Genomic DNA, 27,282 nt, shown 5'->3' with positions numbered 1-27,282 from the left:
ATTTCTGGGGTAATGGCACCAATAGCTAGTCTGGACCATGTGGTACTCCGACTGCTGACTACAACATGCGATTCTGGGCATCGATTGACTCAGACCTATTGATGAGCGCCACGAGTCAGCAGCATCTTAGAATAGACGCTATTATGTGACGAGTAGTTCTGAAAAAGAACATTTTCTTTAGTTGGCATGTGAGCACGCGACCTGCAGGACAGCCACGATTGTTTTAACGTTGCATTAGTTGCTCCAATGGACATGTGACGGGTAGCCCACACGGTCGCTTCCGAACATTTCTTAGCGCATGTTGAAGCGCGTTCTCGTATCATTGGTGTCTATGGGTATCACTTTTCACTGCGCCTTGGCTGTTTCCAATACTTCAAGCGCACCGCCAACCAGGTGCAAGCTTCCAGTTACCAACACCATAACTTCAGCATCGGCCCCGGCCTGCTTGGCATAGTCTTGCGCCACCTTTCGTGCGGTTCCGACTGCCTCTTCGATTGTACGTAGCACATGCACTTCTGCAGTGCTGTCAATATCAGACCACGTGTTCGCGAGCGCCTTCTGCACTGCCAATGTATCTACATCCTGCTGGTTGGTGTTCATCGACACGAGATCAGGCTTGTACCCTTCGCTGAAGGTTTGATTGGTCGTAAAGATGACATGTGTGAAAGGAGACTGCGATCCAGACGTGATACCGCTCTGCAGAGCTGTGTATAGAGCTTTGGCAAGTGCATTTGCGTCTCGGGTTTGTTGGTTGAAGATCAGGATTCGAGGAACCTTGGATCGCGAGGTAGCGGTGGACGTAGCCATTTTGATCTGCTCCGCGAACCACTTTCCAGTAACCTCGATGCTTTCCATTGTGTGCCCTCCGTCGATGTGCCATGCAACGTTGGTCTCGCGTCTTATCTCGCATCTGCCAGCCCATCGCACTTGCTCTAGGCCGCGAATGAATTCGGAAGGGAGTTCGATATGGGGAACGACGGTGGGGTCGGGCACCGAAGTGTGGCCCAGTGCTCGCAGGTGTGCAGCAGCAGCAGCTATTGCCACGGACGCATTGATTTTCTGGAACGCTGCACCTAGCCCAAGCTTGATCTCGTTGTTGGCTAGAGCCGGATGTATGTCGATGGTGTGTAGCTTCGTGCCCTTCTCTGCCGCCCGTTCTTCCAGAACGGTCATGGCTTCGTCCTTTTGACGCGCCGTAAATGCGACACTGCCTTCTTTGAAAATTCCTGCCTTGTGCCAGGCTATCTCTGGAAGTGTAGAACCGAGCATCGCGGTATGATCTATCCCTAGACTCGTGACGGCTGTGACAGTGGGTTTTGTCAAGATGTTGGTGCTGTCATATTCGCCGCCAATGCCACACTCAATAACAGCCGAGTCCACACCCTCCTTCAGATACGCATGTAGCGCCATAAGGGTCAGATAGCGGAAGTATACTGGCTTTGTGGGCACGTCTGCGGGCGCATTTTCGGTCTTCGCTGCTGCCTCCAGCTTGTCCCATACCTCGAAGAAGTATTTGGCGAACTTCTCCTCTGATATTGGCTCATTGTCGATTTGTATGCGTTCACGTACGAATCGCAGATGTGGGGAGGTGTAGAGGCCGATCTTCGAGGGTGGAGTCTGCGCATCGCGGGAGGTCGCGTATTGCGACAAGATAGATGAGATAAAGGCACTAGTTGAGCCCTTTCCCTTTGTTCCGGCGATGTGTATAGGCTTCAGCCTGTCAAATTCTGAGGGCTGGACATGTCGTCAGTCACCATCCTCAGGTGGGGTTCTCGGGAGCCGCACACCTCATATCCAGCTTTGCGACACCATTCAATCATCTCCGGTATCGCCTGCTTGTTCATGCCGCGACCCGACTTGCGGATCGCATCGACTATGGAGAAGTTGGACTGAAGCGTGTTCAGCGCCGCAACCGCAGCCTGCGATGGTCAGCCCAATCCATGCGCACATTGCTAGAAACATACCGCATAGTCGCGCTTCTCCATCGTGGCGGCTGTGTGATGAAGGCGGGCAATTGGTCTAGCGCGCAACCAGCACGTGCGTGTCCGGGCTATGAACATGAGGGCATCGTGATTGATGCTTGAGAGACTGTCTGCGACTTTTGTTAGTGAAAGAAAGCCCGCCGCCGATAGCCGATGACGCATCAGCTCGGACCCTCGTTCTCGCATGCCTCAAATGGACCTGCGATCCACCTCACCTCTCGCTTCACCTCCTTGAACCGATGCATCATGTTTTGCTCTTCGCAAGCAAATATATTGACCTACTCAAGCGACTACTGACTTAGTGTCTATCAATGCTACTTATACAACTAATTTTACATACAATTACAGGTTCATCGTGTTGTACGCCGCACCCTCATCCCAGAGCGGATAGTACGAGCCGAACAAGTCCAGCGACTCGCCGTCGAGCATTGTCCCACCGTCATTCCGAAGATTCCATCCTAGAGGGAATGGCTGCAAATCCGCGTATGAAGGAAAAGCTGATGGCGCCTCAGCGACTGTTGTTTCCTGCGGCCCCTCAATCGGGGCCACACCTTCGGCATACATGGCAGACGATTTTGGGTGGCTATTCTTCTCAGAGTCGTTTTGCGCCCGCACATAAGTTCGCGCTATCTGTGTGAACTCCGATGCGATGGACCCTGGGAGTGTTCCCTGCGAAGCGTACTCCAAGCCACTGAAATGACCACAGCCAACATCGAGCAAGGCCAAATTGGCTGTGGTTTTTGGATGGGTCGGATTATCTATGACCATGTCGAAAAGAACAAGATAAGCAGCCAACGGAACGCTGGCAAGAACCCTGCAAATCATCAACAACTGTCACACGAGCAAGGATACTCAAACTTACCAAATGGGTGTGTAAGGCTGCATATCGATAAACTTTGTGAGCTCGAGCACCGTCCGCGCTGTACGCATAATGCCGTCCACCAAATCAGACCGAGCATCAGACTCATCCTCCATCTGGAGAGCAGTACGATCAAGATGCAACATGGTGCCATGGTACAAATAATGGAGCCGTATACCAATATCAATCATTTGCGTGGTTTGGGTATACGGCCGTATAGGTTGCCCTGGCCGAAGCTCCATGGGTATCGTCTTTGCCCATGCTCCCAGCTCGGACTTGAGGTTGTAGATGGTCGTATTGTAGTAGGCTTTCGGTCTACCTCGTACACTGACAGAGAACAGAGATGCGTATATGCGACTAAGGAGTCGTGATATCCGGATAGACGCACGAGTCCAGTCAAACGATGTGCCACTGCACAATAACGGCTGAGTTGGGATAGCACTGCTGATGTCCGAATCCATGATAGTAGAGCATCTGCCAATATTGAACGACATGTTCTTTTCAAGGAAATAAAGAACATAGAATGTGCGGTTCCGTTCATCGTTACCAGGAGCCGTCGATCTGTTGTACCCTAGTGTTTGTGCCTTCTTGGCCCCTTCTGACACCATGGCGTATTCAATTTGCAGACACGAAAGATTCGAGGCAAAAATTGCCATGGCTGTCAGTGCTTGAACCGTGTTCAATGTGGTTCTGCTAATCAACAGATCTGGAAAGATGGCTAGAGCCGTGCCAAAAAACCGCCAGCTTCCACTCTTTGTAGGCTCATAGCTACCTCCATCGTGGTACTGCGAGCCCAGAGCGAGAACAGCGTAAAACAGTGCGGACCACGACTTGTCGCTGGCGAGTTTGTCGCTCAGATTCGGACTGAGAGCGATGCTTTCGAATCGCCGCCTGTCGAGAAATGGATGAATCGGGTCGACATGCTCAAAATAGGCTATTCGGTCAACCACGGACGTGAACACCAGACGTTTACGAACTTACCTTGAATGCAAGTCGCGATGTATTCTTTTTCGATATCAAACACACGGATACGATCGGAGTCTGGCGCAGGAGCAGGTACTCGCTCGATAGTTTTCATTCGCTCTCCAATGATATTGGTCACCTTCGCCCGAGCATGTGATACGCGGTCATGACCAAGACGGATGGCCAGCTCCTTCAGTCGAGCCTCGGGGAAGAACGTCAGACTGTACTCGCTCCCTGTTTGAATTTTGGTAAGCTGACAGCAAAGAAGCAAGAACTGGTTTATGACCCGAACTTACCGAAAACACCGAGATCTTGCAGGCTCGGACTCTGCGCACTGAGCGCATTGTCTTGATCGGGAGCAGATAGAAGCCTGTCTACGTACAACTCTTGGAGTCCGTCATACTTTGACATGCCTCCGAACGAGCTATGATCATCGTGGTGAATCTCCGATTCGTCCCTAAGTTCGGGGTCCACTTTCTTTGCGGAGCCTACGACGGATTCTTGCTGCGAGCTTGATGCATATCGTCTCTTCCGTATGCGGACAGGACTGAAGTTGCAGACCTCGTTTCTTCGAGCGCAGTTGAGACACTTCGTAGCACCTGGATGTCCTATTCAACTATCAGTGTCACACTTCTGAGGATGAAAGGGTGGATCAGTAATCAGCGACCTACCGATACCACCACAACGAACTTTGCGAGTTTTGCATGGATCGCATGTTTTCATCAGTTTACCGCCGAAATCCATAGTTCTCGAAGAAAGGCTTTGAACATGCAGGAAGACTTCGGGTGCGTAAAAGAACGAGGGATGGCGTCTTCATAAAGCTCGGAGCCGAGGAGGTGCATTGATAGCGTTCGGATAGACCCGCTTTAGCCTTACGCGGCTACCGAGATGCGAGCTTCCTTCCGAAAACATGGAAACAAGTTCAGAGTTGACTTTCTCTCGTCATTACCGATGAGTAAGGAGAGAAATGGATGCCATGAGTAAGAGTTTGATATATAGATCTGGTCGTTCGACCAGATCGAGCATTCTGCCATCGCTGTACCATCACCCTTGAGCTGACCATGTCACCCAATACCTCTGATGATACAGATGACGAAACAATCACCTCTTCTGCCCCTCAGAATGATCAAAACGAAGAATCTCTTTCACCTGCTGCAGTCGCGCGCCTTGTTCGACGTGTCTCGGCTGCACACGACCCAGACCGGAAAATCGACCCTTTTGACGTTGACGACCCAAACTGGACTCTGGAAAGGACGCTTGCAATTGCTATCGATCGAGGAGCACGGGATGGCGCAGGGCCTCTGTCACCACATGTGACGCTTGTGTGGAAGGATGTCTCCGTATACAGCGACGATGTCGGCAGGGCTACACAGCAAGACGCGCTGTCCCTCTTCACCAATCTCATCACTATGATCCGCAACTCATTGAAGAAGCCGCAAGAGAGAAGAATTCTCCATGATATCGACGGAATACTCGCTCCTGGCGAGATGATGTTGGTCCTTGGGCCTCCATCCAGTGGTTGCACGACATTGTTGAGAATGCTCTCTGGACAGATCGAAGGCTACCGGAAATGGTCTGGATCTATCAGCTACAGCGGTATCAATCTTGAGACTATGCGAAAGCGATTCGCAGGTATGCTGACCTTCAACGACGCCATCGACCACCACTTCCCCTATCTTACGGTTTCTCAAACTTTGGAGTTTGCAGCCAGTACCAAGACACCTCGGATGCGTATGGACGGTGTCTCACGAAAGCAGTACATCGAAGGCATCAAAAACATCCTCATGGCAATCTTCGGTTTAAGACACACAGCCCAGACCCGCGTGGGCAATGACTTCGTACGAGGTGTATCTGGAGGCGAGAGGCGTAGAGTTTCAATCGCTGAAATGGTAGGTCTTGTTGGAACAGACACCATAATGCTTACAATGCTGACTGTGAATTAGCTTCTTACTCGAGCTTGCGTGACCTGCTGGGACAATCCAACAAAGGGTCTTGATAGCTCAACATCTTTAGACTTCGCCAGAGCGCTGCGTGTTGCCACCGACCTCACCAATAACGTATCCATATCTGCTTTGTACCAGCCAGGTGATTCACTGGCTGGCACGTACGACAAAGTGCTGCTTCTTCATGAGGGTCGCCAGATCTACTTCGGAGACGTGCACGCAGCGAAAGGTTTCTTCGAAACCATGGGCTTCGTCTGCCCCTCTCGTCAGACTGTTGCAGAGTTCCTGGTCTCTATAACAGATCCAAGCGCACGAGTTGTGCGTGAAGGTTGCGAGAACCAAGTTCCACGTACTGCACAAGAGTTTGAGGATCGTTGGAGAGCCAGTGCTGATTACCACAACTTGAGGCTGGCGATCGAAGAACATCTCGACACAGTTGACTCTATGCAGAGTCAGGAATTGAACCGATTCAAGAGCGTGCGATCTGCTGAAAGAGCCCCCGCTACTCGCGTATACTCGCCATACACTCTGAACCTTGGCATGCAGTTCACCACGACTTTCAAACGAGCCGTTCAACGGATCCAAGGAGAGTATGCCTATTTTACGGCTATCACAGCGACGATGCTCATCATCCCGTTGATCATGGGGTCGATGTTCTATCAGATTGATCCTGGAACAAGCGGATTCTTTTCTAAAGGCGGTATCATCTTCTTCATTGTCCTCTTCAACATCATCATCAATTTTGCTGAAATTGTCGCGCAATTTTCGCAGAGACCGATTGTTGAGAAACATCATGCCTACAGCATGTACCACCCGTACATCGATGCTCTGGCTACAATGATTTCGCAATACCCAATCAAGATCATCAACATCATGCTGTTCACGGTCATTGTTTACTTCATGGCTGATCTAAAGAAGGAAGCTGGTCCATTCTTCCTCTTCGTTGTCTTCACCTACCTTACTACAGTAACCATGACTGCCTGGTTTCGCATTATCGCAGCATTCACTTCGACTGTGGACATAGCGTTAGCTGTGGCTGGACTATCCATTCTCCCGCTGGCCATGTACGGAGGATACGTCATCCCCCGTCCTTCGATGCATCCTTGGTTTAAATGGATCTCCTACATCAATCCCATCTACTATACCATCGAAGCCCTCATGGCCATCGAGTTTCATGGACGGCAAGCACCTTGCCAGCAGTTAATCCCGTCTGGCCCTGGATATGAGAATGTAGACACACAGAACCAAGTCTGTGCCGTTATCGGAGCTAGACCAGGTGTCCCGTACGTAGTCGGAGACGAGTATATCGCTTTGTCGCATGGGTACTCATATGACCATGTGTGGCGCAACCTCGGCATATCGATCGCTTTCTTCCTAGCATTTACCATTATTTATGCTGCGACGACCGAGTTCATGAAGTCGTCTAATGGTACTTCCCAGATGGTCTTTCGGAAGAATTCGCCTTGGGCTACAGCAAAGCCTCATGACACGGAAAGCGGTGCAGCTGGTACATCTGGCACTGATGAGAAGGTTGCGACTGGTGGGAGTACGCCAGGTATCGAAAGCGGCAAAGATGTCTTCTCTTGGAAACACCTCAACTACGACATCGATATTAAAGGAACTACACGTCGATTGCTGTCCGATGTCGAAGGTTTTGTTGAGCCTGGTACACTGACGGCACTTATGGGCGCTTCTGGAGCGGGCAAGACCACCCTACTCAATGTACTCGCACAACGTGTTGGTGGAGTGGGTATCGTAACTGGTGATCCAACGATCAACGGCGTTGCCTTGGATGCCTCGTTCCAGCAGCGCACTGGCTATGTACAGCAGCAAGATATCCATATGGCTGAGATGACAGTCCGCGAGGCTTTCCGTTTCTCTGCGTCTCTTCGTCAACCACAAGAAGTATCTTTGGAAGAAAAGTATGCCTACGTCGAGAAGATCATCTCAATTCTTGGTCTGGAAGACTTCGCAGAAGCCGTGATTGGCATTCCAGGAAAAGGACTCAGTGCAGAGAAGCGAAAACGTACCACGATAGGGCTTGAACTTGTCGCACGGCCGTCGTTGCTCATCTTTGTTGATGAGCCGACATCTGGCCTTGACTCTCAGTCAGCGTGGTCCATCGTTCAACTGCTCCGAGATCTTGCCAATGCAGGCCAGGCAATCCTATGTACCATTCATCAGCCTTCTGCTACTCTTATCGAACAATTCGACCGACTGCTATTGTTAGCACGAGGTGGAAAGACCGTCTACTTTGGAGATCTGGGCAGAGACTCACAAACGGTTCTCGATTACTTTGCTGGCTACGGTGCACCCAGGTGCCCAGAAGGCGCAAACCCAGCCGAGTACATCCTCGAACAAATTGGAGCAGGCGCCACAGGACAAGCAACACTCGATTGGCCTTCAGTATGGCAGTCATCCATCGAGCGCAGAGCTGTTACCGAACGCATTGAGCACTTCGAGTCATTAGGCCGCTCCAATCCTGCCCAAGATTCCAGCGCTCCGATGCGCAAGTTTGCGACAAGCTGGTGGCAACAATATCTCCTCGTACAGAAGCGACTTTTCGTGCAGCAATGGCGCTCGCCGGGCTACATTAATAGCAAGCTTGCTATCAACGTCATCGGTGGGCTGTTCATGGGTTTTACTTTCTACAAAGAACAAAACTCCGTGCAAGGCCTACAGAACAAAGTGTTCTCAGTCTTCACGATCCTGCTTCTCTGTCTCATCCTGATGGTTCTTGTCCAGCCTCGGCTCATCGAACTCCGGAAGATATACGATGTCCGCGAAAAGCACTCGAACATGTACCACTGGAGCGTCTTCGTAGTGGCAAACGTACTCGTGGAGATACCCTTCAATTTTGTCATTTCAAGCATATGCTTTCTCTGCTGGTACTTCCCCGTGGGCTGGTGGCGCGACATATCTGACGGGCGAGGCGCATTCATGTACCTCGTGTTCAGCGTCTACCAGATCTATCACGCAACCTTTTCGCAGGCACTTGCCGTCGTCACACCCAATGCCGAAACAGCCGCCATGTTGACCATTCTCTTCTACACGTTCATTCTCGCTTTCAGCGGAGTGCTCCAACCGCTTTCGCAACTCGTCGGGTTTTGGCATTTCGCCTACTACGTCAGTCCTTTTACATGGCTCGTCTCAGCCATGATGTCTACCGGTGTGCATGACGTTCCGGTTCAATGCACGGTAGCCGAGACCAACGTCTTCCAGCCTCCTCAGGGACAGACGTGCGGCGAGTACGCTGGCGCGTTTGCGAATGCGAGCATGGCGACATTGTACAACCCGGATGCAAATCAAGACTGTCAGTTCTGCCAATTCGCCGTCGCGGATGTGTACCTTGGTGCTTTGAACATGTCATACGACGACCGCTGGAGGAACTTTGGCTTCCTGATTGTTTACACTGCGTTCAATGTGGCTGTGTTCACACTTGGCTTTTATTTGTATTCTGGTCCCGGATTGGGCAATACGCTGAAACGCGTCTTCAAGGCTAAGAAGGCCTGATTGTGGTATCGTTATTAATCATACTTGGTGGGTGAATGTGTCTTATAGATTTCGAGCGATCGTATTGTAATACAAAGCACTTGTTTATTTTCGAAGTTTATTCTGAGCGCGTGCTGCATGAGCTGAGGGTGATTGACAGTAAGGTTGAGACACAATAACAGACAGGGTTTGGCGGGTCAATTGCGGGGCGCCGAAAGTAGCCTAGCGCATGTGGTCGTAGCTCTCTCACTCGATTGATCCTCGATGGACAATCCGACCGCAGCCATTGTTTCGACCGCAGCCAGCGCCTTTATCAACCACCGCGCGCCCCTTTTCTTCTTCTCTTTCCCCCATTGTCGCACGACGCACGAAACCACATTGATTGACATCTTGACACTCGTCGCGCAACCGGACACATTACAGCTTCGTTGATTACGCGCCCCTTGTCGCGTCGAGCTTACCACCGGTACTCACCCTCCCATCACAACCACACGCGCAACCATGTCGGACTACTCAAAGATGAAGAACGACGAGCTGTCGGCGCTTCTCAAAGAGCGCAAGCTACCCCACACTGGCAAGAAGGCAGAGATGGTTGAGCGTCTACAGAAGAACGACGCGGAGAAGGCCGGCGCGAAGCCTGCTGCTGGCGCCGAAGACGAGATTGACTGGGACGACGAAGCCGACGATGCCGCTGCTGCGCCAGCTGCTACTACCACGGCGACGGCAGAGGCCGTCATTCCTAACGCAGAGACTGTCGCAAACGCCGGAGGTGAAGGCCAGCCGCCGAACCCACAAGCCGTGCCTAACCAAGTCGCCGATATCGACCCTGCGCAAACCGACGATCTAACCACCGAGCCACCCGCCGAAGGCGCCGCAGCTGCCACCGAAGAGCCCAAGCCAGAAGAGAAGAAGGAGCCTACTCCCGATTACTCAAGAGGCCTGGCCGCCACCAACCTCGACGAAGAAATCGAGAAGCGCAAGAAGCGTGCGCTGAAGTTTGGTACAAAGCTCGAGGATGACGAGGGCCTCAAGAAGCTGGAGCGTGCTAAGAAGTTTGGAGAGGTCGCGGCTCCTCTTGGTCTCGACCAGGCTCTCCCAGAGCGCCGCGAGAAGCGCCGACGAGAGGGTGCCGGTGAAGATGCTGCTAGCAACAAGCGCCGCGAAGGAGGCCGTGAGGGTGGACGCGAGGGAGGTCGCGAGGGAGGTCGCGAGGGAGGTCGCGAGGGAGGTCGCTCTGGTGGTCGTGGAGGACGTCGGGACAACAGGCCTCGCAGCAGGGATAACCGTCCTCGCGAGAACAAGACAGGTGGTGGTGGCGCCGGCGGCAGCTGGATGAGCGAAAAGGACAGGGCGGCCGCTGAGGCCAGGAAGGCCAAGTTTGCGAAGCCAACGGCTTGAGCATAATAATGCGGTTTCGATGGTTTTCCCGGTTTGACCTATGAGCGGCCGACGACCGAGCGACTTCGAAGACGGACCTTCGATCCCGCGACAGCACTCGGACATCGGTTGAAGAGTTTGGACAGCAACGGCGCACTCCTTGTATAACATATTTTTGCGGACTACATTTTACCCAATTTGCCGGACCATCTGCGATTGTCGCTTCTTCAGACACATCACGGATATATCAATTCAAAGCTCATTTCTCTACACGGACTCCTCATCGTCTCTTCGCGGTTTATTCTTTGCATATCATCGCTCTTTGGGCTCACATAGCGAAGCTTTCGCGTAAACATTCATTCCGAAAGTTCTGAAGTCGCCATCAAAATACATCCATCCGCCCTGGCATCCGCGCCTTCTAACAATCCAGCCGCGTGAACAGTCGACGCGTTTTGGAAGCCAGGCATAGCTTATCATGCCTTCCGAAGATGCAACAAACTACTCGGACAAGTTGCGGTTGCAAAGTCGGCGTTTGCAACATCATCAACGCTTGCAAGCTATAGTTGCCTTTCATCGACAACCCGTAATGCACCCTACGCGGTTCAAGACTGCAAGTATCACTTATGCAGTCAACATATACTACTGCGATATCCATGCAGTATTGACAGATCAACAAATCTACAGCAACTTCATGTTGCTTACAATACTCATCTCCAAGCACGCCTTCTCATGTGCCACTTTCGTGATGCTAGTGCTGTCAAACGCCACAAAAGGTCGTTGCATATTCCCGACCTCGGTAGCTAAACGCGATCCCCGCACGTAAACTAACACAACCAAAGGGGGAAAAGAACGCTTAGCAGTCGTCACCGTTAAATGGTGCAGCCCACTAAGGGAGTTTGTGGGGATATTTAGACGGTGGCAGTCCCCGCGCGTAAATTCCGCGTTCATGATCTGCATATGCCGTGTTGCCTTTTCGCGCTTTGTTGACTATGACTCTTTGTCCTTGATTTCCAGACTGAGACGACAAACTCGATAATCGGGCCGCCAGACCATTTTACCAACCTATTCAGGATCTTTGAAAAAAGTGCATGACTCGGCATTCAGAAGTCGGAATCGGACAAGAGTCGGAGTAGTCCTACAACCGGCACCGCTTGAAAGTACATGGGAGGGAAAACACTCATAACAAGTGTTACACATCGAAATAGCCAGAAGCAACGATAAAAGATCGCGCGAAGGGGCTCGGAAGAGGAGTCAGAGACCGTCGAGAGTTTCACATAATGTCTCAATCAGATGTGGAGGAGAAACATGCCATCAAAGACAAAGCGGTCTCTCAAGAAGACATCAGCCGACCTTCATCTTCCATCCACGATGAACTCAATCAACAGAACGAACCAGTGCAAAACCGTGAGCCAGTGGGGGACAAGGAGGCGCAAACAGATGCTCGATCAACAATGACCACAGAGTCTGCCATTCCTCCACCTCCAGATGGCGGGCTTCACGCTTGGCTGAAGGTCTTTGGAGGATTCATGATATATATCAACATCTGGTACGTCAAACTTCGCTCTGATCACGCTCGTCTCCTTAGTTGCATACAGCCATCACGGACAACCATAACTAACACTAACAACCACACCAGGGGCTTCACCCTAACTTACGGCGCCTTCCAAACCTACTACCGGACCACCCTTCTTCCATCCTCCTCACCATCCGCAATATCCTGGATTGGTACCGTACAAGCTTGGCTCCTAATCGTCATCGGCGTCCTATCAGGCCCGCTCTTCGATCTCGGTTACTTCCGCAGTATGCTCTTAGTCGGCAACGTTTTAGTTGTGCTGGGTATTATGATGCTCAGTTTGAGTACAAAGTACTGGCAGGTTTTCTTGAGCCAGGGTCTTTGTATGGGATTGGGCGCAGGATTGTTGTATATACCTAGTCTGGCTATGGTGGGGGTTTGGTTTAGTAAGAAGAGGGCGGTTGCGCTGGGAATTGTCATGAGTGGGATTGCCGTTGGTATGTATTTTTCCTGCTTGTTTCGTCAATCCAGGCCCTTGTGCGGAGAGAAAAATTTGGAAGGCCAGAAAAGAAAACCTAGATGCGACGGCGAGTTAACATATCAAATCAGGTGGTGTGATCTACATTATCATGTTTGATCACCTTGTTAGAACTGCCGGTTTCCCTTGGGCTATTCGCGCCATAGGGTTCGTTGCCTTAGCCGCAGCTCTCCTTTCCATCCCCGCTCTCCTCTCCGGCTCCGCGTGGCTCAAACACAAACGCAAGCGTCGCGCTCTCTTCGACAAAACCGCACTCCACGACCGTCTTTTCCTTATCTTCACCGCGTGCTCTTTCAGTACTTTTCTCGGTTATATTGTACCGTATTTTTACATTCCGACATATGCGCGCGAGCGGCTGGGTAGTAATGAAAGCACAGCGCTGTATATGCTAGTGTTGGCCATCGCAGGGAGTTTCTTCGGCAGACTAGTCAGTGGCGTGTTGGCGCATTTTCTGGGCGCGATTGTTACATGGGCGCTTTGTGCGTTTTCGAGTGGGGTATTAGCGTTGTGTTGGATCAGCATTGAGACGGAGAAGACGTTCATTGCTTTTAGTATACTATGGGGTATGTTCTTTTCGCTACTCGTCAACGACACTACTGACACACAGCATCATGGATCTTGGCTGACAGTGACTCAGGCTTCTTCTCAGCGGCTCTCGTTACGGTGCCATCTGCTGCTTTTGCCAACATCACGCCGGACCTTTCGCGGTTAGGTACTAGGCTTGGTATGAGCTGGAGTGTGTCTAGTATTGCTTCGCTCATTGGTGCGCCGATCGCCGGGGCTTTGCTCAAGAAGACGAATGGGCGGACCAATTTCATTGGTGTGCAGGTGTGGAGTGGTGTGTGCCTGATGCTCGGGACCTGCTGGTTGGTGGTGCTCTGGATAGTTACTGTGAGGACGCAGAAGAAAGGCTGGAGAGTCTAGTAATGGTAGCAAATGAAGCCTCAGGATTGCGCTTTCAGCTTGCAAACGGGACACTGAAGTCCGATCTTTCAATGATCTTGGTATCTTGTGTCGTACTGCATCGGTCTGCTCAACGGGCCGTAGCGAGAGGATGTTGTGGCTTGCTTCCTGACTACTGTGTTCTAACCACGTGCTACACGTGTGTTGTGGTGTCGTACCGATGGCGGCCCGCAATCGGTCCTATATCCTGGCCCGGGTTAACGACAAAATGAACGTCAACGATACGAGAACTTATTATTTGCCGGCGGTAGTAGACGCCCTTGAACAAGCTGGACGTTATACTTTTTCCCATCTGCAAGACCCACAGCGGAGATTTTAGATCGGCGGCTGAAGACGCAGCGAGCTCGTCGGCTTGAATCTCCACACGGAAATGGGATAACCTTGATACACAACGAATCTGCGACACAACACCGTAATACAGCTCTGGATGAAGGAGTAGGTTCTAGTCATACGCTCGCTCAACGTGTGATCCGCCTGAAAATCAAGGTGTGCTTGGGGTTTGGCTAGAAAAATTGGATCACCTTGACATACCCAACAGATCCTTCTGCACTGGAGGCCTTACAAAAGCAAAGAGTGTACGAGAATGGGAGGTTGAGATTGGAGGTGTTCAGCTGGCGATTGCAAATTCCTGCAAAAGTCACTCGATCACGGCTCCACCCACCGTCTAGCCGCTTTAGAATACTGCACCCTGTGGTGCGCTTCACTTGCTTGATTCACTCTACCGGTGAGATCTTCGTAGCAAATCTTCCACATCTTGCCATCGCTGACACTAGACAGCGTCGCTTAGCGTTGTATACAAAACGTGTGGATCCTGGGACGCCGTGAAACGTGCGAACGTGCGATCCTGCACCAAACCCTTGCTACTTAGTAATCATAATGTCATACCGTATAGCATTGGTGGGGATCGGGTCGCCGACCATGATCTAACGTTGCGCCTCGCGCTAATGGAAGGGCTGAGAATAAGAGATCTCGAAACGAACATGTCGATTTGAGCTAGTGAGTATCCTTGTCTCGCGTGGGGTTGTTGACGTCGCAGCATCGTTCCAATGGCTATAGCACCAGCAAATTACCACGTATATCACAAGAAAATGACGTGAATGTGTAACACTTCGACATCATACACCGTCTTCCTACGCGATGCGATCAGCATTGCGCCAACTGGCGTATTGTCGCAAGTGTCGAAATCATGAACAGGGTGTAAGTCTTCTACTGGGATCATTATGGAGGATACGTGAAAACACGTGTGTCATGCTTGCTGATTCGCTATCTAATCTTCTAACAACTCCACACCGCGATTTATACTTTGGGGGTCGGAGAAGTCTGTCCCATCGCTGCTGTTGACGATGACGATCTAGTCCTCAGCCTGCTTGGTGACAGATCCGATTAGGCCACCCGAAGACCCGGAGACCTGGTCACCAGGCCCACCTGCATGGCAGCGTGGTATCACATGAAAGCCAGCCCATCGATACGCGAAACCGCCATGGGCGCTTACGCCAAGGAAGGACTACATGTATCATTCGGCCTGTATACGGTCCTATAGTCGGATAGAGCCGCATGCAAAGCGTGTTGATATAACCACTAAAGAGCTTGGCATAGTATGCTTGCTTATCTGCGGTTGCAGTCTGTATGACCATAGTCCAGGTTCAAAGTTGATAGACTTGTCAAATGGGGAAATATGCACGAGAATCTGAAACCAAATAGTTCAGCGCTTCTGCAGCCGAACATCGTGCGGATAAAAGCCGTCTTGGTGTATAGAACGCGAAGCAATATTACCAAGATGAGATAATGCTCCGTTACCATGCTCGCTTTAGTTTCTTAGTACATGGAACGAAACTGAACGGCGGATTGCATGCTCCCCAATAACGCACTCGCATACAACAGATGTGTGAACTTGTCATATTACTACGTATTATATTTCTTTTGTGCTGCCGAACACATCTCCAGATGTCAAGCGATTTCCTAACGACATGATCATTCGCCAAAGCGACTCCGAATCCAATTCTGTAAAGGGTATCAGGGCTGTCATGTGTTAGAATTTGCTCTGTCATATGGACTCCATCAAGCTTACTCTGTACGACCCATTGACCACCATGGGTTCGGCTCGCCCCACCACGGTAGTATCCGTATCCATGCGTACATGCAAGATCATGCCCATGTGCTCTCGTCCGTTGAGTGTGTTTGCCGCGTGTTGCGCCAGGTCCTTCGACGCAAACTTGGCTGTTGCCACACCCTTGAAGACACCAGTCCTGCTGTCCTTCATAAGTTGTATATCAATGGCGTAACCGACCGTCTGCAACAATAGTGCATTGACATCATCTGATGTGCACTTGTAGCTCAAGTTACGAATGAAAATGCCGCGGGCTTCTGTCAAAACTGCTCCACCCTGGACATTCACTGGCATTCCATTCGTACTAGTCGAGTAGACTGGTGATGTCGGCAACGCATAAGCTGGGTAAACTGGGGCAGGGGCGTATGCTAGTTGCTGTGGGGAATAGGCATGCATTTGCGGGTGCATCGCATACGGGTACCTGGACTGTCCGGCCCCATACGGCGTTGACACCGTAGTGGTACTCGCTCGGCCGCCACCCAGCTGATGCACTCTTCCGATGTCGATGCCGCAACGCCCAGTCGAGTGGCCTCCTTCCGGTACTTCCGGAAATAATGTGGAGCAGTTGCAGCGCATCAACCGGTAACCGTCACCCTTACGGCTGGTTTCCCAAACATGCACCAGCATGCCTTTAGATCGGTAGTAGACTTCTACAAAGAAGGTTAGCGTATGTTCCCTGAGTTTCATCCCTCCAGCTACCTACTGTAGACTGCATCGGCATCTTCCCTGTCCTTGAGTCGACACCAGCCCTGTATTTCGCCTCGTCGTTGACCCTGACTAGAGTATACATCAGCCCACCCAGGCTGCTCTTTGACCACTTTGCGAAGATGATCCTTGAATTCTTGCCACCCAGTCAAGTAGGGAGCATAACGTGTAGTGCCAGATACGACAAGCAAGAAGTCTTCGTCACCTTCTTTCCGAGATACTGTGTATGACATTATCGTATATGGAGACGGAAATTTGCAGATGAGGTATCTTTGACACCAGCAAGTAGCCACAGTGTGAAGTTATGAAGCTATGGCTGATCGCAACTGATTGTGCAACGAATTGAAGCCAAAAGCTAGAGCAATGTCTGAAAGTAGTTGTGTATGTTGGAAGATAGAAGGAGAACGATTTGGAGGATCGCGATAGACATCATGTAGGACGAGATCTCTATTTCTACTTTTAAACCATGAGTCCTCCATACTCTATAGTGTCCGATATCGTAAGTGTAAGGATCCAGGTATCCTAGTCGGCAAACAACCAGATCGCGCATTTTGGCATGGAGCCATGTAGGAAGATTCCCGCTTCCCCGCGCCACGATCTGGAGCTGACAATGGATCCATGGTGTGGGCGCCCGAACTCCTGTGTGGCGGCTGTAATGCGGGATCTGACGCCGCTAACGGGACTGCCCTGCGCCATCGGCCCTTGGTCACAGCGTCATCAACTTTTTTTGGAATTCGTAACCGTGCCTATCATATGCCCTGACTGTCTATTTACGCTCGTTGATCGTCGAGGCTGTTGCAAAGTAATTTCATCTGGCGTGGGGTAGCACGTGTTCACTGACTTCGAAGATCAAAAACGAATTAGTATCTCTGCATCCGGTATACGAGACATATGCTTGACGTATTACTCTTAGTAGAGTGTCTGCCCTTGGAGATGATAGGCTTTGACGTGCATATGTTGATGGAAGCGCTGCAGTGTGCCTCGGGTGCTGCCGTGGTTACAGGTCCTGTCACTATACCCAGCCCTTGCTGCATTGTCTGTGATTCATCATCTGCACGTGAAGATGCAGGTGATATTATCCGGAACGGCCCATTCAATTGCATGCTAGTTCTGTCCCGTGGGATAGAACACGGTGTTGACCGCAGAATCATATCTGGTTAAGTCAGCAACATGCATTCGATGAGGCGCTAGCGTAAACGCAGAACTAGATACTGTTATCTCTACTGCAAGTGTTGATAAGATGTTTCCATGTTCTTGAATAGGCTATGTACCCTTGATCAAGATGATGTTGTGTACAGCAAAATCAATATGAGGTCCAGATGATAAGCTTCTGATCGAAACCGCCGGAGATCAAATACTCGACCTTCTTGTTGACGTCTGATTGATCAGAGCTGGGTCCTACCATTTGGCCTGACCAGAGGCATCGTAGCTTTGATCCAGGTTCATGTGCCTTCAATGATGAGATCAACTTTCCGCTCTTGGTCTCGATACCACGAACTACTCCATCGTCAGAGCTCACATATACTCCAGAGCCGTCAGGACGCCATACTAGGCGCGGCGTAGAGTAAGAAGTTTGTGGTGCTAGAGTGGAAACGTTGACTAGTATAGCTGATTCTTCTTTGTCTGCAACGAGCAGTTCAGCCCTGGCTTGCGACGCTTGTGTCAAGGATCCATCCGGTCCCGAAGTAGTTTCTGTATCCGATACCGAAGATCGGGTAGGAGGAAGCAAAAGCTTTACTATCAATAGCTTCATATGCGGTGTACTAGAAGTTGCGATCGCGACAAGGTATGGATTCGTGGGGCAGACCTGTACATCGGATGGCGTAAATGCGACCCACGCATTGGAATGTGGAGCGAGATTTTGCTTGCCGATCAAGGTGAACGTTGGTGACTCTGGGCTCGGCACAGCGTAATAATGTAGGAATGTGGAGTCTCTACGGGCGACAACCAGGACTGGCGTACTATCTCCCGGCAAGCTGACGAATACGGTCGATTCAGGGATGCTCGGTAATGTCAACGTGGCTATCGGATCTCCCAGGCGTGAGTGTTCAATGCTGCTATCGATTTGGTATAGGACTACTTTAGCGTCCCATCCTGCACTAGCAACAAGCATGGATCTGCCTTCCGAAGCCCAAGTGGACAATTTGACTAAGTACTTTGAGTGGTCTTTACGTTGCTCCAATACTTCGTTGGCCGCTGTATCAAACAGTGTCAACTTTCCAGACATTGAAGCAACGAGTAGACGTCTGGAGTCCACTGGAACGACGTCTAGAGTTGGTGAGTCCTGGAAGTTGGAAATAGTATGAACACAGTCAAGCGCATGTGAGCTCGGATCCAACAGGTGCAGTTGACGATCGGCCGTAGTGACGGCCACATACTGTTGGATCTCTGCCGTTGATGGTAGCATGAGATCGAGAACCGACACACTGAGTATGTTGGAACGATTCGGTAACGACTCCACCACTCTCGGCTCAACAGGCGCCTGGACGGTCCATCCTCGCTCACTATCGTCGACCCCAAGCTTCTCGAAGTTTAGGCTGAGATCGAATGTCTTCTTTTCTTGCAATATGGACTCTATTGTGATCGTACTACCAGAAGCTGAGCCCGTGTCAGAAGGTAGGTCAGCTTCTTGCATGAAGCTGTTCAAAGTCTGGCTTAACGTTAGTACCTTCCTATAGTCGAGGAAGGGATGACGTAACCTGAGTGTACCCATTTGCTCTCAGGTACCGCGCAACGAGTTCGGCTGCAGATGGAAGCATATTTCTAACCGTCTCTCCTCTCGGTCGCTTTGTTACAACTGATGGCGGCTGATGGCAAGGCTGATTTGTCGCACATAGATGTTGAGGGGTGTTGGTGGAGGAAGTGGCGATGGCCGAGCTAGCCCCGTCTTATCGATAGCGCGACCGCTAACCATCCAGCCCCCCACACGATCTTGCAGAAGTTTCAGTAAATCACAAAGCATAGTAATCATACATCAATAAATCTACTTCTGCAATGGAGGCAAGTGCTATTGTGTGTGTTTTGATGATCAATCTAACATTAGTAGGAGAGGAACTCGGTTCGCGAAAAACTAACGGAAGACTTGGTGGCGCTCCAGGACACTACAGTCGAAGAACCGTACAGCATAGTATGCCGTCTCAGGCTTGCAAAAGCATACCGGACACTTGGATACCCAGACCTAGCCGTAGGAGATGCTTATAAGGCCTTGATTTTGGTAGATGAAGTAGTCGAAGAAGGCGAATACCATGAAGAGGCTTTGCAGGCAGCTTGGACGGATGTCGTCTCTGAGCGCATGGCAGACCTGGACCTAGACGATGAGACGAAAACTGCCCCGTTCAAGAAGGATGATGTGTTGGCATGGGCGCAAGCACGATGGTCTAAGAGCGCGTATGTAAGAAGTTGTGGGGTGAGAGCACCTTTTGATTGGGATGCTAACTGATCCAGTCACGATATACTGATTGGATGCTTGTTGGATTGTGGGTGTCTCCGCAGTGCATCTGAGTATATCTTTCGCGCGAGAAAGGCTTTTCCGAAAGAACTGATATTCGAAGATCACGAGAAGACTTTGTGGAAACACTTACGGTCTCACTTTGAACGTGAAGGAGAGTCTGCTGAGGATGTGGATGTAGAAGAGTATCCGGACAAAGGTTTCGTTCGTCGCGAACGATACCCTTGGAACCACCATGAGCCAGACCGCTTCTCGAAGGAGTGCCTCGACTTTCTCAACGAGGAGCTCGCGGATATTGCACCGAGGCTAGAGGTTAGGGCGTCTGAACTGCCTATACTCAACACCACCCTGATCTCCAATGGAACAACACCGGAGAACCGATATACCAAGCAGCTGGGCTTATTTGCAAAGGACGACATAACCCCTGGCTCGACTGTTCTAGAGGAGAAGTCGTTACTTACCGCCATATCAAGACTTCATGAGTCGTATTGCGATGCTTGTGTTATACCACTTTCGAACGGAGATGATACAGTAATGTCCTGTGAAGAGTGTGACGAGGTATTTTTCTGTAGCGAGGAGTGTCACGACCTAGCACAGGACCACTATCATCCTGCACTTTGTGGTGTTAGTGTAGATCAGGGAAAGGTACCTGCACGTGAAGCAGCAGACTACCTCTATTTCCTTCTACTTGTTCGCGCACTAGCATTATCAGAAACCCAAGACGTTCATCCTCTGGAGCTGAAGGAAGTGCGATATATCTGGGGCGACTACCATGGTCAAGACCTAGATGTTGCATGGCAAGCGGCTTCTTCAGGTGGCTCAAGCGACGCATTCACGGGACTACCGCAAACACTACCTTTTTCATTTAAGAGTAACGTACTCATGCCATTGCATGTTCTAGAGAAGATGGACATCAACATCTTCACGCAAAGTCAGCGCTACGATACCTGGATCTTCAACACGCTGTATGCGAAATTCCGCGGAACAGCATCAGCACGACAGGGTCTTGATGGAAGGCCTGAGATTAGCGCGGTCCATCCGATGTGGTGCCTCGCGAATCACAGCTGCGATCCAAACGTGGCTTGGGAGTGGCGTGGCTCAATGCGGTTCTGGACCCGTGAGGAGTTGGTTGACTGGAAGGGAAGAGACCCGAGCATAGGGCCTGGTCTCAAGAAGGATGAAGAGGTGTTTGGCCACTACTGCGACGTACGTCTGTCAGTCAAGGACAGGCGAGAGTGGGCCTCAGGAGCACTTGGTGGAGATTGTATGTGTGCTAGATGCGTCTGGGAAGAGGCGGAGGAACGGAAGCAAGGTGCTTTGCAGTAAGGCTCTTGCCGTCGCCCGCAGTATCGGGTCTATTTTGAGGGAGAAGCGGTCAAGGTGTAGAGTTGGCTGCGTCATATTACCGAATACTAGTAGACGAACACGGGGTCGATGCACAAGCGAGGTGCAGGACGTGGGGATCTGGTGCGACACGAGTATACAGAAGTGGCTTCGACTGGAGATATCGGCAATCGCGCCATATCAAAACCATCTCCCGACCAATCCTGATAGCCGTGGGGGCGGCATATCACAACGGCAAAGATCAGACCATAATCCAACGGAGCGGGAACATCCGATCTTCGTCACGATGCAGATCGAGGGTCCTGCACCTCGTGGGAAGCTGCATATGCCGTTTTCAAGTAACCTCAATTGGCATGTATTTGTCTCACCTTCAATCCCAGTCATCTCCACTAACGGCAAGACAGCCCACGCCGACAGGCGTCACAAGCAGGCGAACTTTTCGTGTAGCGTCATTCCATCATCCTTTTGGTCCCCACTCGGCTGCGTGTATATGGACAGTATCCGATCGGTGTGCTGCCTGCACTTGCCTCACTTTTCCAGTGTCCTTCCAACCTCTAGCTTGTAGTCTTGCGCCCAAGACACCACCATCTTACGCGGTAATCAAGCCAAATCCCCCAAACTCCGACTCCAGACGTTCTACCAGGAATCGTTGCTTGGCAAGTGCCACGATGTGCGTGTGTCTGTCCAACGACCCGTGGCATCGAAATCTGGAAGGATAGCGCTACTGTGCCTTTCACACTGAGTCAAGCACATCTACTCGGAACTTGCTTTTGTGAAAAGATTCTCCGCAATCTACTAGCGTCATCGTCTTGCACTGACCCCTGACAAGCGAGTTTCATTGACTAAGTAGGCGGACAGAGCCGCATCACGTGCTTCCCGCTTTAGCCAAGGGGTTGTGGCTCTACATCTACAGCGCCAGAATTCCAAATACTTTGGGTCACCGGCTGAATGTATTGTTCGATCTCGCTTGGGCGACTGGGATCACGGATCCCTTTCGTCGGCACGCGATGGCTAGATTGCGGTTGTCTGCAGCCGTACCAATGTCCTCAGCTATCAGTGTCAGCGATAATAATAGAACTGGCTGTGACGACGAGCGTTGATGTCTGGCATTTCACCGCCTCGAACCTGATTTCAATATTGCTCTATTGGAGATCGCGACAGGTATTGCTCGAGTGGTTCTTTTAGTGTATTTATGTCGTCAAGTAGAATCCCCGAATAAAGACCATGCCAGCTCAGTCATAACACTTCCAAGATCACGTATAAATGGTCCGCTTGTGTTCATTCCGCTACAACCGATACAATTGCAGAGATCGCAAGAAGAGATCTGTAACATCTGCTCTAGATTGTGTAAGGGTCACTTTCGCCGCTGTGAAGAGACAGCCCAGCCTGCGTTCTGTGAAAATTTACTCGGAATCTCTACGCTTCAACAGGCAACATTCAATGCCGTCGTTTCCATCACTAAGACTGTGAACCACAAATATAATCCCTCTCCACAAGAGTGCTTGAATTTGTAAGACATAGCTGTGGATGACAATAAGCAACGACTCGTGTGAAAGCCAATACATGCTACCAGAACTAAAGTCAGCCTATAGTCGCGAGTCTAAGTAGTCACAACATTACGCTTGAATATCTCTGCTATCAAAAAAAAAGTCTATGTAAACACTGGCTAGCTTATGGCGAACTCTTGGAGGAGCTTCAGATCAACGTTCACGATTTTTTCTCAATAGCGATGACTATCCACCCAAGTCATGACCGCGTCACCAGGCGATAAAGCGTTAGCATGTTACAGGGTTCCATGCACATTCCCCAGAACCAGGATGCAATGAGAGCCACCAATGCCTATCTCCGCTTTCAATTACACCACAATTACCACACTACTCTCAACAAAAGCATGCAACTGATCATGCAGCTCAGAAGTTCCCTCCTTCTCCTTTTGGGAAAGTGTACTGGATTCTTTGTCTATGCCAGTGCTTTGTGCCGCACTTCACTCAAACAACGGCAGTCTGCGGATGACTCGCATCACGAAGTCCAGCTGGAATGAAATACGAGCGGGACCTACCAGGCAAAGTTTCATCATTAACGAGACGGCAATCGCTATCTCCACTGGATTTGGAGCAAGGAACTGGTGCTCACATCCGATGGTACGAGCCGTCTGCCTATACCCTAGCTGCATACTTCTAGTAGGCAATCACTGCCCCTGCAACCGCCCTTCATGCCTTCTTCCAAAACTAGCATCACACTCCACTTCTATTGCACCTTAGCTCGCTGATTACTGAACACTCAATCCTGCAGGAATTCAGCAAAATGAACTGTCGATCTCATGACCACCAAGAATCGCAAAATCAGGAGAGAATCGTCTCCAATGAGATTTGCACACCTACACCCACACCCACACATGCTTAGTGTCTGGTTTACTGTCGACCAGGGAATATACCTGAGAATGAGCCCTTGTATAACGGGTAACTTTTACCATTGCTACGTATAGATATGCCGAACTACCGATAGGTTTATATGTGGAAGTGCACGCTCTAATATTAGTTGCACAGCCAATCAATCGAAATATCAAACTCTATGGCATAAACAGGAATTCACCTGGAAAAAGCTAAGTACTCAACTAATGTTATGTCAACTTCTATTTCCAAACTATGCATGTCACCAGCCATTACAGCGGGAAAAACACACCCTTGCTCGTCATCACGAACACGACACTACGAGACGTTGATATCATTTCCTGTTCGAATAAATTTATGTTCGTGTGAGTAGAGACGCCTCGTCCCAATACACTACCAAAGGCTATCTATAAGGTATCATCACATACATAGTCTAAGTCCTCCTCGGGAATGATAACGTATACCACATCACCGTCCCCACATTTGTCCTTCGAGGATCAAATATTTACTCCAAGTCAACTGATGACCTACTCAGCCCCAGTGATCCACTCCCACCACCCACCATGCGGCAACCCCGTCTCAATTCCACATGCCCTACAAACCGCCACAGCAACAGCGCCCAGCACACTGATACCTCCTAGAACCTTAACGAGCACGAAACTCTGTCTCCTGAGCTCATCACCAAAGTTACACAGGCCAAGCGGATCCCGCGAGTCCAGTCCAACAGCTTTTGCATACCGATGACTGACTTTACTACTTTTCTTTTCATCGCCGTGGCGGACGACTGCCCACTCAGCTCTGGGTGGACCGCCCGGTGATGCGACGATTGTACCCTTGGATACCTCTTCGCCGACACGTTCAAGTAGCCATCTCGCCCTATCATTGTTTTGTAGTTCCTCGAACCGTTCCCTTTCGTTGCGGCGACTGCGCTGGAGGTCTGTTGCCCATCTTGCTATCCTTATCTCACTAAGGCCTTGTTCCCCTTGTCTGGCATTGTTGTATCTCGCGAGAGAGAAGTTGCCTGGGGGCTCGAGGGTGTCGGAGTTTGCGAGCGAGGGTGAGGATGCGAGGAGTGGGGATTGGAGGTTCGAAGGGTAGAACGGAGACCCAGAGCCTGGTACCAAGACACCAGATGGTGACGTGGCAGAGAAGACTGAAGATGCTACGGATGCTGACGGACATGTTAGCTTGCGTGACGCCAAGAGAGATGATGCTTTACAATTCATGTTGCCCCCATTTAGTCCCACTGAAGCTGTTGTTGGACTGCGTGGTTGAGCCAGACCTTGCATCATCATGGAATCTCCTGGTAGCTTCGTCCTACGTCGCCATGCTAGGAACTTCTTCGCTGCTGAATGCCGAAGCCAGGCAATAGATTCCGGGTCGAAGACTTGGGTTACTAACGCAGCCAGTTCGGAAGGCAGAAGGGGCTGCACGTAGTCAGGCGACATTAGCAACGATGCGTCCATGTTGTCATTGTCTGGGCCAGATGTCGAAGAGACTGCGTAAGGATATGTCGGTGTAGTGAAGGGATATTCGGCTGCTTCGCTTGGTTCTCCGGATGACGAGGTCCTGGCAACCGGAAGGCCTTGCACGGCAAGTAATGCGTCGTCCATGGCCTTTCCGAAGAAAAATGGTCTGACAGCAGTGGTCTGCAGGCGGGCGAGGATAGAAGTCTTCAAAGCCACTACTTCCTGTGCCGAAAGAGTGTCTGATTTTGCGATGACAGGCACAACGTTGGTAAAGTACGATAATCGTTGCATGTACTCAATGTCTTTCGCTATGTCTGTATCTATATGGAAGTCAGTAATAAGCACGGTACTAGCGAAAATTGAGCTTACGCGGTGGTAACAAATATATCACGAGGTCAACTAAGACACCCCCACTACCACTGACGACTCCAAGCACATCATTGTCTTCTAAGGTTGTTACGGATGATGTTTGATATAGCATTGACTCAACATAGTCTACCACCATGCCAATGTCTTTGTCCGCTGAACCCTGCGAATAGCCGGGTGTGTCTACGAAACAGATGTTTCTTTCGAGTACGGTGTCAATACTGCTCTTTCTTCTTCGCAGTACGCCACTATCTTCGGCATCAGTCCACCAGTGGGGATAAGGCTTCGTGCTTGCATGGATTTCAGTCACTCGTGTTGTGACTGCGTGCTCTGCTTTCTTTGTACGAGACTTAGATTTCTGGGGGCGTGGCTGCGCATACGATTGGGAGGGTGATAGCGGATCTACGTGCACGATGTCTTCGCAGACCTGGACAATGGATCGAACGAGAGAGGACTTGCCGACACCTATATCGTGCTGTCAGTTTAGCCTCTGTGCGAAGTAATTGGCGCGCATCGCGTCGACCACGCACCTGTTTCACCCGCCACCATAACTCTGAGCTTCCCCATAGCTTTTCCCTTTGTTGTGAAAGGTCTTCTGGTAGGCATCTGCATCTCAGGCATGACGAGCTGTGGAAAGCTCATAGTATCCTGTTGCGTCTCCATCTGCTCTTCCTCCTCTCCACTTGAGACAACGGCCTGGCTCACGGCATCATCCATAGTAGATTCCTCGTCGGACAGCTTGAGGGAAACAATAGAAGCCGACCTGGGCGTGCTCCCCATGGCGGATGTGGGGAGTGGAGAAGGGATGTCGGCGCTCGTGACGGGCAGTTTAAAGTGAGTAGTCGAGTCATGGTTGGTGAAGTTCCTCCTCAGTTTCCGTACCGAAGTGGTTCTGGATTTATCTTGTGGTGGAACTGAGTCTGTCGAAGAGCTGTGGGATTCGGATCTTGAACTCTTCGCACCCTGATGCCGTGTCTTGCTAGCTGTTTCTGTCTCTGCGCCAGCTGCTGTACCTTCTGGGCCAAAGGCAGCGTCTAGAGTATCTGCAAGACTTTGTACTCCAAAGTTGTTATCTTGCTGTTTCGCTGTAGAAGTCGCACTGTGAGGAGCCATGGTATGCTCCAAATCCCCGACGCGTTTCATGACAAAGGTAGTGGGGACATTGCTCGAAGGGGCGGCAGGATGATCCACGCTTGACTTGCGAGACCGCGGCTTGACAGTAGGAGGCAGGGCGTCACCGCCCAGTTGAGGTCGCATGTTTGCGGTATTCTTGGGGCATATGTTGTCGAGTGTACGAATACAGAAGTCGGATGGCGACACACCTGATCAGCCTCAATAGGGATGCCGAGTGGTGATGTGATGCACGCGACGGCCCCGCTTAGCCCCGCGCGATCTACTGCACCCTTAGTCCTGCGATAGCGCGCCGATGCCTTTTAAGTGGAGTTGGAGGAAGAGCAAACGGGTGTAGGTATCATGGTACAAGTCATCCCCTATACATAAAACGCAGGTTGCCGCGCCCTGAAGCTTATGGGCTGTTGCTGATGCAGGTGGGCTTGCGCGTCCTCGAATCAGCTATCACCGTAGCGCTAGGCTAAGCCATTGTCGCACTATCAGGTGACGTTATCAGCAATCACAAGACGACCGCACATCAGTTCCGTACACAGCATTCGAGCATATATCATTTATTGTATTCGTACTAGATCATCTCACAGTTTGGCTGTCATTGTCCGTCTGATCCTCTTATCGTCGAAGCCATGCTGTACACCCATTACACCAGATGCCATGACATCCCTAGCCCGTACCTAGGACCCACCAGATAGCCT

General features: G+C 50.7%; 10 protein-coding genes across 10 annotated transcripts; 4 read left to right on the top strand and 6 right to left on the bottom strand.

The window, feature by feature from the left end:
• Positions 1-169: 169 nt before the first annotated feature.
• On the bottom strand, positions 170-1,985 carry CC77DRAFT_953437 (FolC bifunctional protein; the record flags this gene model as incomplete). Its single annotated transcript, XM_018535431.1, has 3 exons — positions 170-1,734; positions 1,788-1,919; positions 1,965-1,985. The coding sequence occupies 3 exons, from the start codon at positions 1,983-1,985 to the stop codon at positions 346-348; spliced, it is 1,542 nt and encodes a 513-aa protein (XP_018391958.1). The 3' UTR covers positions 170-345.
• A 277-nt stretch (positions 1,986-2,262) lies between these two features.
• CC77DRAFT_1015820 (hypothetical protein) lies at positions 2,263-3,915 on the bottom strand. The gene is made up of 2 exons (XM_018524098.1): positions 2,845-3,915; positions 2,263-2,796 (listed from the first exon to the last, which is right to left on the bottom strand). The coding sequence occupies exons 1-2, from the start codon at positions 3,495-3,497 to the stop codon at positions 2,325-2,327; spliced, it is 1,125 nt and encodes a 374-aa protein (XP_018391957.1). The 5' UTR covers positions 3,498-3,915; the 3' UTR covers positions 2,263-2,324.
• An 86-nt stretch (positions 3,916-4,001) lies between these two features.
• CC77DRAFT_54985 (hypothetical protein) lies at positions 4,002-4,706 on the bottom strand. Its single transcript, XM_018532147.1, has 2 exons — positions 4,476-4,706; positions 4,002-4,412 (listed from the first exon to the last, which is right to left on the bottom strand). The coding sequence occupies exons 1-2, from the start codon at positions 4,546-4,548 to the stop codon at positions 4,084-4,086; spliced, it is 402 nt and encodes a 133-aa protein (XP_018391956.1). The 5' UTR covers positions 4,549-4,706; the 3' UTR covers positions 4,002-4,083.
• Positions 4,707-5,213: 507 nt separating this feature from the next.
• CC77DRAFT_924493 (ABC-transporter) lies at positions 5,214-9,260 on the top strand (the record flags this gene model as incomplete). Its single annotated transcript, XM_018533810.1, has 2 exons — positions 5,214-5,693; positions 5,748-9,260. The coding sequence occupies 2 exons, from the start codon at positions 5,214-5,216 to the stop codon at positions 9,258-9,260; spliced, it is 3,993 nt and encodes a 1,330-aa protein (XP_018391955.1).
• A 480-nt stretch (positions 9,261-9,740) lies between these two features.
• CC77DRAFT_925385 (hypothetical protein) lies at positions 9,741-10,637 on the top strand (the record flags this gene model as incomplete). Its single annotated transcript, XM_018533859.1, has 2 exons — positions 9,741-10,410; positions 10,456-10,637. The coding sequence occupies 2 exons, from the start codon at positions 9,741-9,743 to the stop codon at positions 10,635-10,637; spliced, it is 852 nt and encodes a 283-aa protein (XP_018391954.1).
• Positions 10,638-11,893: 1,256 nt separating this feature from the next.
• Positions 11,894-13,591, top strand: CC77DRAFT_925339 (MFS general substrate transporter; the record flags this gene model as incomplete). The annotated part of the gene is made up of 4 exons (XM_018533857.1): positions 11,894-12,162; positions 12,253-12,626; positions 12,739-13,230; positions 13,305-13,591. 4 exons carry the CDS (start codon positions 11,894-11,896, stop codon positions 13,589-13,591), a joined length of 1,422 nt encoding a protein of 473 aa, XP_018391953.1.
• Positions 13,592-15,601: 2,010 nt separating this feature from the next.
• CC77DRAFT_1046175 (hypothetical protein) lies at positions 15,602-16,802 on the bottom strand (the record flags this gene model as incomplete). The annotated part of the gene is made up of 3 exons (XM_018527431.1): positions 16,441-16,802; positions 15,699-16,387; positions 15,602-15,631 (listed from the first exon to the last, which is right to left on the bottom strand). Exons 1-3 carry the CDS (start codon positions 16,673-16,675, stop codon positions 15,602-15,604), a joined length of 954 nt encoding a protein of 317 aa, XP_018391952.1. The 5' UTR covers positions 16,676-16,802.
• Positions 16,803-17,674: 872 nt separating this feature from the next.
• CC77DRAFT_54883 (hypothetical protein) lies at positions 17,675-19,289 on the bottom strand. The gene is made up of 2 exons (XM_018532139.1): positions 19,142-19,289; positions 17,675-19,092 (listed from the first exon to the last, which is right to left on the bottom strand). The coding sequence occupies exons 1-2, from the start codon at positions 19,199-19,201 to the stop codon at positions 17,746-17,748; spliced, it is 1,407 nt and encodes a 468-aa protein (XP_018391951.1). The 5' UTR covers positions 19,202-19,289; the 3' UTR covers positions 17,675-17,745.
• A 147-nt stretch (positions 19,290-19,436) lies between these two features.
• CC77DRAFT_1027543 (hypothetical protein) lies at positions 19,437-21,216 on the top strand (the record flags this gene model as incomplete). Its single annotated transcript, XM_018526377.1, has 3 exons — positions 19,437-19,454; positions 19,489-19,829; positions 19,887-21,216. The coding sequence occupies 3 exons, from the start codon at positions 19,437-19,439 to the stop codon at positions 21,214-21,216; spliced, it is 1,689 nt and encodes a 562-aa protein (XP_018391950.1).
• A 2,935-nt stretch (positions 21,217-24,151) lies between these two features.
• Positions 24,152-26,716, bottom strand: CC77DRAFT_1027542 (hypothetical protein; the record flags this gene model as incomplete). Its single annotated transcript, XM_018526376.1, has 3 exons — positions 24,152-25,413; positions 25,463-25,924; positions 25,990-26,716. The coding sequence occupies 3 exons, from the start codon at positions 26,714-26,716 to the stop codon at positions 24,152-24,154; spliced, it is 2,451 nt and encodes an 816-aa protein (XP_018391949.1).
• Between the last annotated feature and the right edge of the window lie 566 nt (positions 26,717-27,282).

Source organism: Alternaria alternata (assembly GCF_001642055.1).
Source record: "Alternaria alternata strain SRC1lrK2f unplaced genomic scaffold CC77scaffold_1, whole genome shotgun sequence".
In the NCBI taxonomy this organism is placed as follows: Eukaryota; Fungi; Ascomycota; class Dothideomycetes; order Pleosporales; family Pleosporaceae; genus Alternaria; species Alternaria alternata.
The sequence above is the reverse complement of the archived record's forward strand: the minus strand, read 5'-3'. Positions and strand labels throughout refer to the sequence as shown.